The 17,343-nt window shown below is 40.0% G+C and overlaps 1 protein-coding gene and 1 pseudogene across 1 annotated transcript in view; both read right to left on the bottom strand.

The window, feature by feature from the left end:
* The window catches only part of SPIDR (scaffold protein involved in DNA repair), a 276,652-nt gene that overhangs the window by 236,538 nt on the left and 22,771 nt on the right, over positions 1-17,343 (bottom strand). Inside the window, exons 2-3 of the mRNA XM_070382423.1 lie at positions 5,298-5,453; positions 4,593-4,659 (exon numbers count right to left, since the gene is read on the bottom strand). Of these exons, the coding sequence (XP_070238524.1) occupies positions 4,593-4,659; positions 5,298-5,453 (223 nt within the window). The remainder of the gene's footprint in view (positions 1-4,592; positions 4,660-5,297; positions 5,454-17,343) is intronic.
* LOC106700679 (small ribosomal subunit protein eS26 pseudogene) lies at positions 5,567-5,986 on the bottom strand (annotated as a pseudogene).

The following is a 17,343-nucleotide window of genomic DNA, read 5'->3' as shown; positions in this document are numbered from 1 at the left end:
GATATTACAACTCAAGTTTTACAGAAGAGGAAACAGTATCAGAAGCTAAATGGCTTCATTAAATACATATTTATATAACATCTTCGATACAGTAAAACCTTGAGGAAAACAAAAAAAAGAAGAAAATTCCTGCCCTCAAGGAATGCAACATTAATTAACTATGAAAAGAAAAATCAAATACTTTATTTGAGATATGTCACAGAATATTGAGGATCACACAAAAAAGTGAATGCTCCACTTTATACTAATCAGGAAAGGAAGATTCACTGACAAAATGGTGTCTAGAAAATCAACACTTACAAAGGCACAAAAACATGAAATAATAGTAAACATTTACTGAACACTTACTTTGTGTTATGAACATCTAGAATTACTAAAGTTGTCTATCCATCAAAATATAAAATTAAATGTAAACTATTCAGAATAAACCAAGAACCCATATTGATTTAAAGAGCTAATAAAACTAAGCTGTGAACTTACTTACAAAAGACATTATCAATCTTTTTCATTATTATGCATCTGGAAAAGTAATCAAAAGGGAAAAGTGGAATGCTCTATACACTGAATGTGTGAGTCCCCCAAAACTCACACATTGCAGCCTAATCCTCTGTGATGGCCTCTTCAGGAGGTAATCAGGTCATAATGGTGAAGCCCTCAGGAATGCAATTAGCACAAGGTGAAGTGAAGAGGAACTGAAGAGCCTCTTGATGAAGGTGAAAGAGCAGAGTGAAAAAGCTGGTTTAAAACTGAACACTCAAAAAACTAAGATTACGGCATCTGGTCCCATCACTTCCTGGCAAACAGAAGGGGGAAAAGTGGAAGCAGTGACAGATTTTATTTTCTTGGGCTCCAAAATCACTGATAACAGTGACTGCAGTCATGAAATTAAAAGACACTTACTCCTCCAGAAGGAAAGCTATGACAAACCTAGACAGCGTACTAAAAAGCAGAGATAACACTTTGCCGACAGAGGTCAGTATAGTCAAAGCTATGGTTTTCCAAGAGTCAGATACAGACATGAGAGTTGAACCATAAAGAAGGCTGAGCGCTGAAGAATTAATGGTTTTGAATTGTGGTTCTGGAGAAGACTCTTGAGAGTCCCGTGGGCTGCAAAGACATCAAACCAGTCGATCCTATAAGAAATCAACCCTGAAATTCCTTGGAAGGACTGAAGGTGAAGCTCCAATATTTTGGCTACGTGATGAGAAGAGCCAATCATTGGAAAAGACCCTGATGCTGGGAAAGATTGAGGGCAGACGGTTAAGGGGGCAATAGAGGTTGAGATGGTTGGACGGCATCACCGACTCAATGGACATGACTTTGAGCAAACTCTGGGAGATAATGAAGGACAAGGAAGCCTGGCGTACTGCTGTCCATGGGGTCGCAAAGAACTGGTCACGACTCAGCGAATGAACAACAAATCCACTAATATGTTAAGTTCTAACCCCAGCATCTCAGAATGTAATCGTATTTGGAGACTGGGTCTTTAGGTAATCAAATTAAAGTGAGAAGTTAGTGTGGGCCCCCATCTATTACGACAGCTCTCCTTACATAAAGGAGAAATCTCGACACCTAACCACACATGCAGAGAGGGAAGACCTAGGAAAGAGATACTTGGAAAAGAAACAGCCACCTACAAGTCAAGGAAACAAGTCAGGAGCACATTTCCTGGAAGGAACCAATCCTGCCAATATCTCACTTTGGAATTCTAGCCTCCAGAACTGTGAGAGATAAAGTTTCTGTTGTTTAAAATATCCTGTCTGTAGCACTTCATTATGGCAGCCTTAGCCATATGCTAACCCAAGTCACTTTGGAGAGAAAGATGAGCAACAGAGGAGGGTCTGCCCTGAAAAACCTATGGTTCAACAGGGAGAAAGACACATCAAAAAATAACAATTTAAAAATTTACTGATGCCTTTCAAGGAGATTTCTGACCTCAACAAAAAACAGTCTCTGAGAATATATTCTGCAGAATATTTCAAGAAAAATAAAATAAAACACACTATTTTTTTTTATTACATGGTTTCATTTGCTTAGGAAACACATTTTCACATTTTTTAAAAAGTTCTTCCTTTTAAAGAAAATTACTATTTACAAAGGTTCCAGCCTATTTTTATTTCAGTTTTCTCTTCTTCCACCTGCTACAAACCTTCCGGCAAGATCCTTTGCCAGCAAGCAAAGGATCACCTCTCTCACCCCTTCTCTTCTCCTCCATCTCCTCCCCCTTCCTTGTCTGCCAAAGTATGTTCCCCCACTTTTGCTTCCCTGTTCTCAAAAAAATACTACTTCCACATTCTAGAAATTTTGTTAACAGCCTATCTTAAACTAACACTTTAAAAGTTACTATTTTTAAAATAAACCAGTTTCAGGGAATGCCTTGAGTTCCCTTTTCTATCAGTTTCTATTTATGAGTTTTTGGTAAATTATTAATAACACTTTGTTCTCTTAACAAGCTGCTTATGCTGTAAACAAATTAACTATACATGGATATATGCTTTTCCAGTCTATCAGAACATACTGGTCATTGCACAGAAAAGACAGTATAGCAGAGTAGGTTTTAGGTTGAATATACATTGGCATGGAAAACCAACTCAAAAGATGCTTTTGAAATTAAACACAAGGTAGCAGCTTATTTAATATTTCTTTCTCTGTCCAAGTTAAATTTGATTATACCTTCAAATCTGCAGAAAAAGGTATAACCCACATCGTGTAAAAGAAAGAAAGAGTTGATTCTTGAACAACCCAGGCGTGAACTGCACAGGTCTATTTACATAGAAATTTTTTTGTATGTACTACTACAGTCCTACACAACCCACAGTAGGTTGAATCTGCTGATGCAGAATTGCAGATAGGGCTGATTGTGAAGTTAGCTCCAGGCGAATTTCTGACTGTGTGTAGGGTCAGCACCCCAGCCCCCCATGCCAGTCATTCAAGGGACAACTGTACTATTTATTTTCTCCATACTTCATATTATGACAGCTTAGAAATTAGAATTAAATTGATCTTTGAAAATTACAACATTTGGCATTAATAATAGTAAAATTTAAATTCTGTAGCACCATCAGAAGATTACGGTATTATTTTACTATACAGTATTTTAAGAATCAAAAAAATTAGGAGAATTTTATTTTTCAATTGCATAAAAGGAATCCCCTTAAAATAATAATACAGCTTAAAGTGTTAAATCTCTTATTCACAGAAAGGTTTTCACTCAGCAGGACACTGAGCAGGCGCTCACCTCTCTGCCATCAAACAGAACAGCAATTGCTGCAGTTGTTACCATCTAAGTCCCTAAGTCATGTCCAACTCTCTGCGACCCCACGGACAGCGGCACGCCAGATTCCTCTGCCCTCTACCATCTCCTGGAGCTTGCTCAAACTCATGTCCATTGACTTGGTGATGCCATCCAACCATCTCATCCTCTGCCATCCCCTTCTCCTCCTGCCCTCAATCTTTCCCAGCATCAGTCCCATTTCCAATGAATCAGCTCTTCTCATGAAGTGACCACATTACTGGAGCTTCAGCATCAGTTCTTCCAATGAATATTCAGGGTTGATTTCCTTTAGGACTGACTGATGTGATCTCCTACTAAGTGTTAACCTTTGAACAGGGATTTTTTTTTTAATTCACAACAACCCAGTGAGATACACAAGTTTGAGACCTATTTTCCAGATGCAGAAACTGAAGCAAAGCATGCTTAGCTTGCTTTCTCAAGATACCACAGTCAAAACACAGTCGGGACATGGCACAATCAAATGAGACCCCCGAAGTCTGGAGTCACAACCCCTCCTGCCCAGCCTGAGGGTGAGCGAGTGTAGCAGCAGAACCTGCGGCCTCCCTGATAGTCACACCCCTTCCTCCTTACCAACAAAATCCCAGTTTTATTGGAGCAGAAACACATATGTTTAAAAATCCCTAATTTCACTGATGTCTCTTTTGGTGGAGGTGACACTGTGGAACAGATTCTGGCTAAAGGCAGAGGTCCGAGGGACAGTACTCCTTCTCAGAGGAAAGTTCATTTGGAGAAAATCCTCCCAAGTCTACACTTTTCCTGAGAACTGGGCCTGCAGAATTCAGCTTCTTCTTCATGACTACAAAAACAGACAGCAGAACTCAAAATGAGTCCAGCCCCCTGACCTTCTTGTTGCAGGAGATAAATTCAACCCATCCCTTCAAACACTTCAATACACTTTCCTATGATCCATAACTCCAAGTCTTCCCTAACCATCACTGACTAAGTAGTATAGTCCTTATATTACCGGTCATAACTTTATTTCTCAAATCAGATTCCTTTTAAAACCCTGCAGCCATGAATCTGAGCTTACCTACTGGGTTCTGTTGATAACAGTGAATTCAATAAAGAAACAAAAAAATTTAATAATTATCTATAGGAGGCATAAAAAATGGGACAAATGGTGAAAAAAGATGAGAGAGATGCAAAAAACACCTTTTTACATTGTTTGGGTGTTTTTTCTAACCATGAATATATAGTTTTTCCAAACGATATAAATGACTTTTTAAAAGAAAACAAATAAATCAAAGGAGGATATATTAGGCTTTTTTCTTTCCTGCCAAGAAATCAACAATATTACCTTTCTTGGGTCGACAGGATAATTCAAGGTGTTTTTCTGTAGTAGTCTTCTTTTCATCTGTTAATGACTTCAAGCAGATAATGGTAACAATAATAATAATAATTAATAATGATGTAGTAATTCATGTGACAAGAGCTAAAAACCAACATTACATAAAATATTCAAGAACTTACACTACATCCCTTTAACATATTCGTCTATTTTCCTTTATTTACCAACAAGTATTCCCAAAGCACATATTTATAATTGCATTTTTATATTTTTCCAGAATCTAAACAGAGGACTGTCTTTTTAGAGTTGATAACAGTGGTGAGCACTACTTCTTACGGTGAGTACTTCAAAGTTACCACATAAACCAAAATCAACCAGAATCCCCCAGTGTCATCAGGTCCTGATACATAAGCATTTCATTAAATAGACTTCTTTTAAAGGTAGGATGCTCAACAGTGTCATCTTCTGAGAATATTTCCAGTATGCATCCCTACTTACAAAGTGCAAAGTCCTACATGACAGAAAGAGGTGAATACTACTATGCCACGATTGTAGGGAATTCAACGATGAGAAAAACAAGGAACACATCAATTACAGTGTTCTGAAAGAAAATAAGGAAGGGAATTCCAAAGAAATGTAAGTATAGTGGCGTGAACTCTCAGGAAGCTAGGATTTATCTCTCAGCGTTCGGGGAAGACAGCATCATGACTTTACCGGAGTGCCAGGACTCTTCAGAAATCCTTCTCCACACCTGAGCCATGCTTCAGACAGGGAAGCCACAGTCCCCACGGTCCTGAGCCCTGCTCGTCTGCATGGTAGGGGACTCTCTCCTGGAAAGGACGGGTACTCTGCATCCCGATTTCTTTTTCTCTGTAGAAACAGTTTTCAAAGAAAAAAAATAAGGAAATCAATTTCATTAAATATACACTAACAAATGGCATTGGGGAGCAAGCCCAGCAATGGCATCAGTGAGGACCCAGTTTTTATTTCATTTTCATGTAGAATTTCCATTTTAGTGTCTTTTTAGAGAACAGTATTTCTCCAGTCTTTAAGGACTTAGCTCCTTCCATGGGCTTCGGTGGAGGCCGTGGGGCAACAGCTGCAGGTCTGCTTCAGGGGGAAGGTCCTTCTGGGCTTCCTGGGAATGACTCCTGACCCCCTGGCTGTGAGTGACACGGCTCATACAGTAAGGTAGTTTCACACACAGCTCGTGAAGCACACAGGCATTGGAAACACTCGTTTCAGCAATGTCTGATGGCTTCAGCCTCTACTTTGTTCCAAATGAGGAACTTCTTAATGGCCTTGTCCTTGGGCACACACTGGGCACAGCTGGTGCATGAACAGGCTGCACGTGGCCTCGGCCCTTCCTAGACACGACCATCGTTTTTTCCTTCCGTGGTCATTTTGGAAATGGAAGCAAGGAGGCAAGAGAGAACTGGCAGAGTTTGCAAATTGTCTCTGAACCTCCACAGAAAGAAGAGTCAGAAGACAGCAAAACTAAAAGGGCTTGAACAACACAACTAGACAACCAACTCTAAAATACAAGTGGATGAGGACAAACCATGAACCCTCCAAAGTCCTGCATGGTATCCCATCTGACAGGAAAGAGCCAAGAGAAGCAAGAAAACAGAGGAGGGCCGAGCACAGAGGCAGCTGGTGTGCAGCAGGCAGGAGAGCAGCAGCTGAGAATGCACCAGAAATGGGAGGGCAGGGGCTCCACCCGAGACCCAAAGGAACCAAGGAGCTTACGACCAAAAACGGTGACAACACTGATTGTTTTCTCTCAAGCTATTTTATTTAGGTTTTTTTTTTTTAATGTCTACGACAAACAATGGAGAAGGAAATGGCAACCCACTCGGGTATTCTTGCCTGGAGAAGTCCACGGATAGAGGAGCCTGACGGGCTACAGTCCATGGGGTCACAAAGAGTTGGACATGACTGAGTGACTAACACAATACGTGACAAACAAACACTCACCTTATAAGTTCTTTAATCTGTATTTTATTTTAAAGAAAATTTTAGATTTGCATTGGGAATTAAATTAAGGTAACCTACTAGAAGCTGATCACTTTATCAGAAATAAAACCCCCCAACCAATGACACTGCAGTTTTAAAAAATAAATTAAGATTAAAATACACCATTAAAACTTCCTTAATGAGGAAGAAGGGAACAAATTCATAAACATAAATTCAGCCATAACATAGATGGCATTTTAATACTTAAGAGGTCTAAGCTTGTTTCCTCTTATGTAGAAATTCCCGTGGTGGGGAGAACTGCAAGCAAAGAGGCATCGACCTCAGGAAGGTGCCACCTCCACCACAGTGCAGCTATCTGAAGAGGTTCACTGAGTTACCTAGAACAGTAAGGAAACTGGGAAACATCATTTGGTCTATTCAGTTCTTGGTCTATATATACACATATATTTTTAACTCCCGAATATCTCTCTAATACAATAAATCGGTCCAGGTCGGCTCCTCAGTAAAGTGGGTGATACCAGGAATGGGACAGGGAAGGACAGCATGAGCCTGAAATATCCTGAGCCAGAGAGTAAGAAACTGCTCAAGGAATAATGAGAGCATGCAAAAAAGACATAGGGGCCTGCATGAAGGGGCCCTCGTGGCCAAATGTGGGACATTCCAGCATCAAGTAAGTAATGATAGTAAAGGATTATAACCAACTGAACAAAATAAGAATGTAAGTCTACAACGACATAAACAAACAAATGACAGATTTAGAATATCATCAATGAAACTAGTAGGTGAAGTTTGAGGATGAAGAGAATATATACATGGTCACAGAACATCTCCCCAGAAGTGACTTATTAATTCCAAAGGGAAAAACAGTAACTTTACAGTGGGGAAATCTTTCAGACACCATCTTAATCAAGTCATGAATGTTGATGCAAACCATCAACAAGTGCTTCTTGATATGAGGCACCGAGCAGAATATAAGTCAACCTCCACAATATTACTACCAAAAACACATAACCTCAATCTCAACACTGAAAACATCAGACAAACCTAAAACAACTGGACTGCCCGCCTCAACAAGGACCCGGCCAAGAAACACGGAGAGAACCTGAGGAGCTAACCCAGATCAACGTAAGGCTGCAGAGGCATGGAGAGAAAATACAGCATGTGATCCTGGACTGGATCCTGAACCAGGAAAACAGACCATTATTAGGCAACTGATCTGAGAACACGGACATGAGTTGGTGATGGACAGGGAGGCCTGGCGTGCTGCAGTTCATGGGGTCGCAAAGAGTCAGACACGACTGTGCAACTGAACTGAGCGGATCTGAGAACTGGAACAAGCAGACAGAGTGGGGCCATGAACCTCCGCTGGGAACATGCATGTCAGGTGACTCGGAATTTTCCCTGCTCTACATGCCTGCAAGAGACTATAAAAGCACCATGAGCAGCGATTCAGGGATTACAAATAAAGTTGAGCAAGGAGGCAATTTCATAAATATACAGTCTTTGAAAAATGAGAATTGACTGTACTTTGAACGGAGCATACTTAGAAAGAAGCAACTAGTTAAAACCCAAAAACGTTAAATTCTGCTTTACTATCCACATCAGCCCCTCACAGACCACTTTTCCTTCCTCTCACCTCTCTGCTCAAATTTTCACTTCTTTCACATCAGGTGTATGTATTTACTCATTTTGAAACTTTATTCCTTTGATACCAAATGCATGCCACTATACATCTGTGGGATACTCCCTTTGGAAAGAAGTGAAAATTTCTAAATATTGCTTTGGATATCATGTAATAAATTTGGAGAACAAATCAAATGTCTACCAATACAAAGTTTACTTGGGTATCTGAAAAAATCTCAGTGGCTCTAGCCACATACTCAATGGATGTCAACACTTTTCACCCAGGAATTGATCTACATTAAGGAGAGAGAATGAGGAACAGATGTGAAGTTTTAACTACATCAGCGAGTATGCCCGCACTGTGGTGCTCAGAGCCTGTCCTGTGAGGTTTACTGAGTGCGTGTTTTTTTCAGAGACCCTTCCTCTGCTCTGACAATAGAACATCTCTCAGGCTTGTCACTCACTACTTTGGTTACATCTGACCCGTCCTCTGCTTCTCTGGATTTCATCCACACTCAAGATTCTTCAGGGACTAGAACCCTGTAACTTAACATAAAGGACAGAATTCTAAGGTCCTGCTTTCCAGTCAGCCAATGCAGACACTCTGCAGGCCCCGGGACACAAAATGAGCAAGAAGGACCCCACCCTGCAGCAGCTCAGGCAGGAGTGACACAGACCCTCCCACAAGTGCAAGGACAAAAGGGTCTGAGCCCCAGTTCGGGCAGCTCCCAGCCCGGCCCTCCACAGCCCTCTTCGGCGGTCCCTCCGACTGCCCCAGCCAGTCTCGTTTCCCGTGCTGCTGCCAGGCGGGGCATTTCCAACACCACACCTGCATCCACGCACGCTTTGCCAGACGTCTCCTCTCCTCCTCTGGTCTCTCTAACAGATTCCTCCACAGATCATGCTCATCTTTTCCATGAAATATCCTTCAAAGTCTCCATCAACGCCCTCCCTCGGGGACCCCATCCGGTTTCTTGCCCAACTTACCCCTTGCCCTGGAGTAAGAGCTCCTGAGGGCAGGAGTCCCGTGCCTCTGCACCTCATCCCCGCTGCACAGCACCCCCCCTGAGGTCCTCTTTACATAACTACTAAACAAACAGGCAAATTCTGTGACTATTACACCAGATCTGTCACAAAATTTTTAAATATCCAAGGTAAGTCAGTCAGTAAGTATAAGCCTATGGGGAAATGCAGCCCACTTCATTTCCATTTTATCCACCTATGGTCAAAAACAATACCTCCAGCATCCCTCTCTACATGGCTAGACAGCATGGATACTTCTCTCTCCACAGTGTTCACTCTGCCACAAGCAGGTGCTTACAGGGCAACTTCACTACCCAACCTTCTCGTTCATCCACCTTTTTTTTTTTTTTTTCCCAAAAAACACACACACTCCCCAACCACAGTTTTGGGCACCCAGCATGGTCAAGGTTAATCATAGGACATCGGCCTGTCCACAGTGACTGGTCCAGTAATGCCACGGGACCCAAGCTGAGGCGGTCAGAGACCCGTTCAGTGGGACCACTGGAGAAGATTCTCTTCTCAACTTGGTCAAGGGTGTGTCCCCAAAGCAGCCAGCCACCTTATCCCATACAATGGGAAGAAACCTGAGAAAGTCAGAAGAGGAACAAGCCATGCTCCAGGCTAGAGGGCAGGTCCCCAAGCAGCCCAGGTGCCCAGATGCTGTGAGCTGCAGGCCAACGCAGCAATCTTCCAAGCCTCTATCCAATTTAAATTGGCCTTCAACCGCCAGATACTAAAAGAGCTGAGCCACAGTATTCAGTAAATATCTATACTGAGCTGAAGTGACTCACTGAGCCCTCTGAAGGTACACAGCCAAAACCCATTTTCACCTTCAATGACCTTGGGCTCTAAGGACATAATTAGAGTGGAGGAAGAAATAGACCAACATTGGGCTGATGAGCTCAGAAACAGGTTCATGAGTGAATGTTTCCTGGAGAAAGCTCACTCTGACTTGAACAAAGGAAGAAATATACTTTGGTGACGGCTACCTGTAGATCCTGGGTTGTCCAGGCTAGTCAATGTCGTGAGCTATTATCCTCCTTAAGCACAGAAATACCCAGGAAATTTCACAAGCAGAACACAAATCCTTTCGCCCTCATCTTCAGGCTGTGCTGTCACACTGGTCTGGCCTGAGTCACAGCTGTGCTACCAGTTGGCTACATTTACAATTCTCAAGACCCAGTTTCTGTGTCAGTAAAATATGGATAATAGATGCACGTATCTCAAGACCACCACCAAGATAAAATCTGTACTTAAAAACGATACTGTGAGATGATAGTACCATATACCACCATAACAGAAGGAAGAAGAAGAGTTGGTTAATATTCAGGAGAGTTAATATGAGAATGTACTTTAGACATTTTTAATAAAGATGTTTACTAGGATTCACAAAAATACTGTTTCAATCTAATGACCAGCTTTAATATTTCAAAACTCAAAAAAAGAAAATGAAGTTTACTGATTAGCACCCTACAGTCTCTCAGAGAGTTTAAGGAGCAGAAAGGAATTAAATGACTCGTTGGAAAAAGCCAGCGTATACACACACAATGGAACATTATTCAGCCTTAAAGAAAGAAAAAAATTCTGACACAAGATACAACATGGAAAAACCTTGAAGACATTAAGCTAAGTGAAATAAAAGAGACCCAAAAGGCAAACACCGTATGATTCCACTCACATGAGGTCCTCAGAGTCATCAAATTCACAGAGACATAAAGTAGAACTATGGTGGCCAGGGGCTGGGGGAGGGAAAAATGAGGAGCTGTTGTTTAAATGGGTAAAGGGTTTCGGTTTGGGATGACAAAAAATTCTAGAGATGGAAGGTGGTGACAGTTCCAGAACAACAGGAAAGTACTTAGTGTCACACACCATACACTTAAAATCGTTAAAACAGTAAACTACATTATTTTACCACAAGTTTAAAAATTGCTATCAAGGGCAATGCACATCGAAACCATCAGGTGTGCTTCTGGAGACAGGAGATCCTCAAACCTCAAATGAGAACCCTGAGTGAGGAGAGGCTCGGGGATTTGCATCTCAGCAACCATCTTGCTGAGTCTTCCACTGTACAGTTGGAGAACTGCCACACAGCACACCGGGTTAAAATCCGCCCTGTAAGGGGAGACTAAACACACAAGCGTCTCTGCACATACCTGGAATTTTCTATAGCTGTCAAGTACACACTGTTGGGTAAAACAAGTAAAAATACCATTGGCTCTGCTGAGCTTTTGAAAAGGCCAAGGGAGAAACCTATGAAGCTTTACATCCCAGGGGCTGGAGGCTGTAAGAAGGAAATCTTCAAAGACCAGGATGCAAGTCCCAAGACACTATATTCAGGCTCCAAACTCTCCTACCATAGACAGTTCCACTCCTCAAGCCGTCATTCAACCATGCACAAGTTTCTCTCTGCTTTTTTTTTTTTTAATCTCTCTCTTACCATGACCCCATCTAGCTATCCCTTGCTCCTTCTCTTCCCTAGCACACTTACATAGAGACTACTGCAACTTCATTTCTTCACTAACCTCTCCTCAAAACTGTTTTCCCTTTGATGAATGTATTGCTTCACACTCATAAATGTACAGGTATCATTATTTTCATAAATAAATGACAAGAACTGAAAAAAGAATTCAATGTGTCATGTCCAATTCTTTGCAACCCCACAGACTGTAGCCCACCAGGCTCCTCTGTCCATGAGATTCTCCAGGCAAGAATACTGGACAGGGTAGCCATTTCCTTCTCCAGGGGATCTTTCTGACCCAGGGATCGGACTGGCATCTCCTGAGTCTCCTGCATTGGCAGGCAGTTTCTTTACCAGAGCCCCCTAGGAAGCCCAGGTGAATTCAATAAACTGGTTCAAAATAAGGAAAGACTTATACAGAATGTTCAAAGGGAAAATTTTTGAGATCTTCATAAAACTGTGGCCAAGAACTCAGGCACTAAGTATGCTTCTCTTCTTTCTGTAAATAAATTAGTTATTGGGTATACAAAATACACTGTTTTTCTCTGTCATAGTTTTTAGGAGGAGATAACCTAGAGTTACACAAACTGGACAGGTTTTCTTACAAATAACTTTTACAGAAATTGTTCTTGTGTGTTTCAATCTTTACAGAAGTATTCATTTTTGTGTCTTGACATTACAATAACTTTTTTTAAAGAATCACTCTATTCCACTATTTGTCTATTACAAAAACTGAGTACAAAATTGTGTACCAGGGACCAGGCTAGCCACTGACACACCTGTTTTAATACACTGCTGCCCGATTCGTGTCTTCTGATTACACACATTTTAGCTGTATCCTTAAAACAGATAATGTTGTATTCTGCTGTTTTTCTTTGCTCAATGAGAATTTTCTGATGCTCTACAAAAGTCCTACCCCTTAAAAGAAGAGAAATCAAACCTATGAGTTTATGAGAAGCCAATGGAAACCATTTATACACAAGAATCAATGTTCTGTTTCTGATTGTATCCGGATGGAAAAAAATATTCAGAATTTATTTTCAAGTATATATCTATTAACACTAATGACTGTAAGTTTTAAAACAGTAACATCAATTTTGATATAGATACAAGCATTGATAGAAAAAAATATTTGCAGGAAACGCATGAAAGTGCCTGTGTCACCTGACTGCAGATTGACAGGTGATATTCTCTAGTGTATTATTTTATAGCAATTTTATAATAGGTGTGTATTATTATCAGAAAAGACAAAAAAAAAATTTAACTGTTCTAAACTGTACACACTAAAATCCCAAGTATCTTTCCAGCTTGAGTCTCTGTTCCAAAAGGAACCTAAGTACTCCCCCTGCTGGTTATTTAAACAATTCCCCAAAAGTAAGAGCAATGGTTAGAAGGCAAAGATTTCTTAAATCAAATCATATCAAAAGACAATGATACCTGAACTATGAACTTCAGAGCAAGTTAACAAGATATCAGGAAACAACTTAACCACTCTAAAGCTTTTCTTTCCTAAGTTTCTTTAGCTACCTCCTTCAATGTCTTCCATACCTTCAAACTTTTTTCTCCATACATCTGAATCCATTAGCTTTGCTGATCAAAATCCAAATTATGAAGCAAAGTATTAAGAGTACTGAATTTTTAACTTTCTTTTCCTAAATATATACACGGGCCTTGATTACGTGCTCAGTCACTTCAGCTGTGTCCAGCTCTTTTTGCTCCATGGACTGCAACCCAGCAGGCTCCCCTGTCAATGGGATTCTCCAGGCAAGAATACTGGAGTGGGTAGCCATTCCCTTTTCCAGGGTATGTTCCCGACCCAGGGATCGAACCTGCCCCTCCTGTGTTTCCTGCACTGCAGACAGATTCTTTACCTCAGAGTCACGAGGAAAGCCCAACTCCATCTGCACTTATATTTTAATGAAGTCATTTAAGACAAAATGGACATTAGGAGACACTGGAACAATGTCTTTAAAATTCTGAGGAAAACTGGTTTTCAATCTAGACTTATATACTCAGCCAAATTATTAATCAACAGTGCAAACAAAATAAAGAAATTTTCAGACATGCAGAACTCAAAAAAACTCTTTATTAGGAAGATACTGGAGGATATATCACAGTAAAAGGAGGAAATAAGCCATATACCTGACTAGAGACAGGCATAAAAACTTTAATTACCTATAATTAAGTAAAAAATGATGTAAAGAAAAATATGCAGTGATTATTTCCTATATTAAAATAATGGCTGCACAGAAAGGAAACAGTATATACAACTTGAGTTTTCAATGGACCATATTTATGTGACCATAGTATTAATATTCACTTCTGGTTTAGCAAAAAAACTGTAACATAACTATACAAGAAAGGTTAACAGAGATATGGAATGCTCACAGGGAGCTATGTCCTGATTTTCCATAGTAGGTAATCAACAGATTTAAAGAAAGTGAAAGTGAAAGTCACTCAGTCATGTCTGAATCTTTGCAACCCTATGGGCTACACAGTCCATGGAATTCTTCAGGCCAGAATACTGGAGTGGGTAGCTGTTCCCTTCTCCAGGGGATTTTCCTAATCCAGGGATGGAATCCAGGTCTCCCACATTGCAGGTAGATTCTTTTCCAGCTGAGCCAAAACGTGTTTTTTAAAATAAGAAAATAAACTCCACAAAAAATAGCTAAAAGAATTAGTGATTTGCAAACTTCTAACCTAAACAAAATGGTACAGATTTGTTTCTCCCAGCTTCTGCCAAGCAAGAACAACTATCATCCCTAGAAGTACCACAGAGACTGGTGAGAATTCTCGAAGGTGGCAAGAAGATGGCAAGCTGGTTGAAGAGCCCAAGACTGAAGGAATAACAGAGCAACAAAGTGCCTTATGTCCCAGCATCCAACAGAAGGTCACCCAGATCCCATGTCTCCCCACCTGCAATCTACCTCATTCCTCCACTTGATCAAGCAGGAGTCTCTCTGACAATATCAAGTAAGCCAACACCACCAGCGAGAGCAATCACGAGCCCTACAGATAAGTGATCAAGGGAATCCCAATGCACTCAGACCTCCTTCTCCATTAGAGGTTTCAGGACAAGGAAGAGAGAGGAGAAAGGTGGAGAAGACATGAGTGTCAGTAAGACAAATCTCCACCACAACAGAAGATTCACTGATGTCAGAGGCATGGGGGCAGGAACATAGCATGAACCTGACGAGGGAAGCTTCTTGGTTACTCTGTGCCCCGAGACTGTCTGCTCCCTCACCGAGAGACATGCAGCAGGGCAGCCTGGGGAACCATCCTCTGTTCCCTCAGGTTCCTGGCACTAGATATGCCAGGCAGACCAACACCATCACAAAGATTCTAAAAATTAAACTATCACTGAAACCACAGTCCACAAAAGTAGGTCAGGACCTGAGTGCTTGATCGTAGCAGCATACTACTAAGATAAAACACTTAAATGGAACCCAGCATCTCCTAAATGGACAAAATGTCCAGAGTACAACTGAAAAATTGCTCTTCACTAAGAATCAATACTATCAAAAAACAAGTAAGAAAAAAGTTAACTGATGCCAACAATTAAATGAATCTTGTGCTGGAAATACCTAACAAGAATTTTTAAATAGCTGTCATAAAAATGTTTCAACCATCAACGTCAAGTTCTCTTGAAACAATGAAAAACTAGTAAAAAAAGAATTATTTTAAAAAGACCAAATGGAAATTATAGAACTGAAAAGTACAATTATCAAATTAAAAAATAATAATAAATTACCAAAAAAAAAAACACTACTGTATGGACTCAGTAGTAAAATAATTACAGAAGATAAAATCAGTAATTTGTAGGCCAATCGATAGAATTCACCTAATCTGAATAACAGATTAAGAGAATATCTTTTAAAAAAACCTGACTAGAGCCCCAGAGCCTGTGAGACAGTAACAAGATTCATCATTCATACCATCAGTGCCCCGAGAGGTAAAGAAAAAGAAAGGAGATTGGAAAAATATGTTAAAATATATCAGCTTAAAATTTCCTGCTACTGCTACTGCTGCTAAGTAGCTTCAGTCGTGTCCGACTCTGTGCAACCCCATAGATGGCAGCCCACCAGGCTCCCCCGTCCCTGGGATTCTCAATGCAAGAACACCAGAGTGGGTTGCCATTTCCTTCTCCAATGCATGAAAGTGAAAAGTGAAAGTGAAGTCACTCAGTTGTATCCAACTCCTAGCGACCCCATGGACTGCAGCCTACCAGGCTCCTCCATCCATGGGATTTTCCAGGCAAGAGTACTGGAGTAGGATGCCATTGCCTTCTATACTTGGCCAAAGGTACAATACTTCTACAGATTTAATAAGCTAAATAAACCCAAAGCAGGATAAACCTAAAGAAACCAATGGTGAGACATCAAAATTAAACTTTTAAAATCCAAAGACAAAAAAAAGTTTGGAAAAGGGTCATGATAACATATTGCCTATATAGAAATACCAATTCTAGTGGCAAAATTCTTATCTGAAACCTTAGAGGCCAGAATGAACTGGAGTAATTATTTTTCAATTCTTAAAGAAAATAACTGTAACTCACGACTTGATATCCAATAAACAGTCAATAAACAATAATAGTCAAAACAATAAACAATAAATATCCTCATCAGTAAAGAGAAAATAATGACATTTTTAGACCAAAAAATATATAATACTTAGAAATCAACAGATGTATAAATATTGGTAAAAAGAAGTCCTCAAACAAAAGAAAATGATTTTTTAAAAATCTTGTCATCAGTGATGAAAAAGGAAAAACAGAAATTACAGATATATGGATAAATACTAAAGACAATCCTTCTCAAGAACTGTACAAATCACATTCAATAAATATGAAATATGAAACAAGTTACAACACTAGCTGACATTAAAGATAAAAGTGAAGCTCCTATATTTTACCAGAAGTGGTAAAATGCTGCACATGTAGACTGTGGTAAGTTACATACGTATTATTGTATACCTAGAAAAACCATCGAGAACACAATAAAACAAGATAAGCTAGGAATAATTATAAGTAAGTCAAACTGGAAACCTAATAATGTTTAAGTAGCTCTAAAAAGTCAAGAAAAGAGAAAGGAAAAAAACAACAGAAAGAAAGTCACAAAAAACAAATAACAAGATGGCACTAATATACCAATAATTATCTCTTACATGTAAATGACCTAAGGACATCCATCAAAACACAGAGCCTGGCAGAATAAACTGAAAACATGAACCAATTACATGCTGTTTGGAAGAAACTCAAGTTCAATATTACAGTGACATTGAAAGTAAACGAATAGAAAGATATGCCAAGTAAACACTGACAAGAACAGGGGCTGCAATATTAGTATCTGGTAAAGTAGACTCAGGTCAAAGACAGATATTACACAATGATAAAAGGATAAATTCAGCAAGATATAATACTAATTTTATAAACACCCAACAACAGAGCCTCAAAATGCATAAAATAGAACTGATAGAGCTGAAAGAATAAACAGTGAAATCCACCAATGTAATACTGGGGATTTCAACACCTGCCCACCGTGCTCAGCAGCTGATAGAACTAGTTAGGGAGAAAACTAAGCTAAATGATATAAGACCTTACACACACACAAAAACAAACCTAATGCCTGACACAGAGAGAACAGCCCACCTGTCAAAAACAAAATACATATTATTTCACCA

Source organism: Bos mutus, chromosome 14 (genome assembly GCF_027580195.1).
Source record: "Bos mutus isolate GX-2022 chromosome 14, NWIPB_WYAK_1.1, whole genome shotgun sequence".
NCBI lineage: Eukaryota > Metazoa > Chordata > Mammalia > Artiodactyla > Bovidae > Bos > Bos mutus.
The sequence above is the reverse complement of the archived record's forward strand: the minus strand, read 5'-3'. Positions and strand labels throughout refer to the sequence as shown.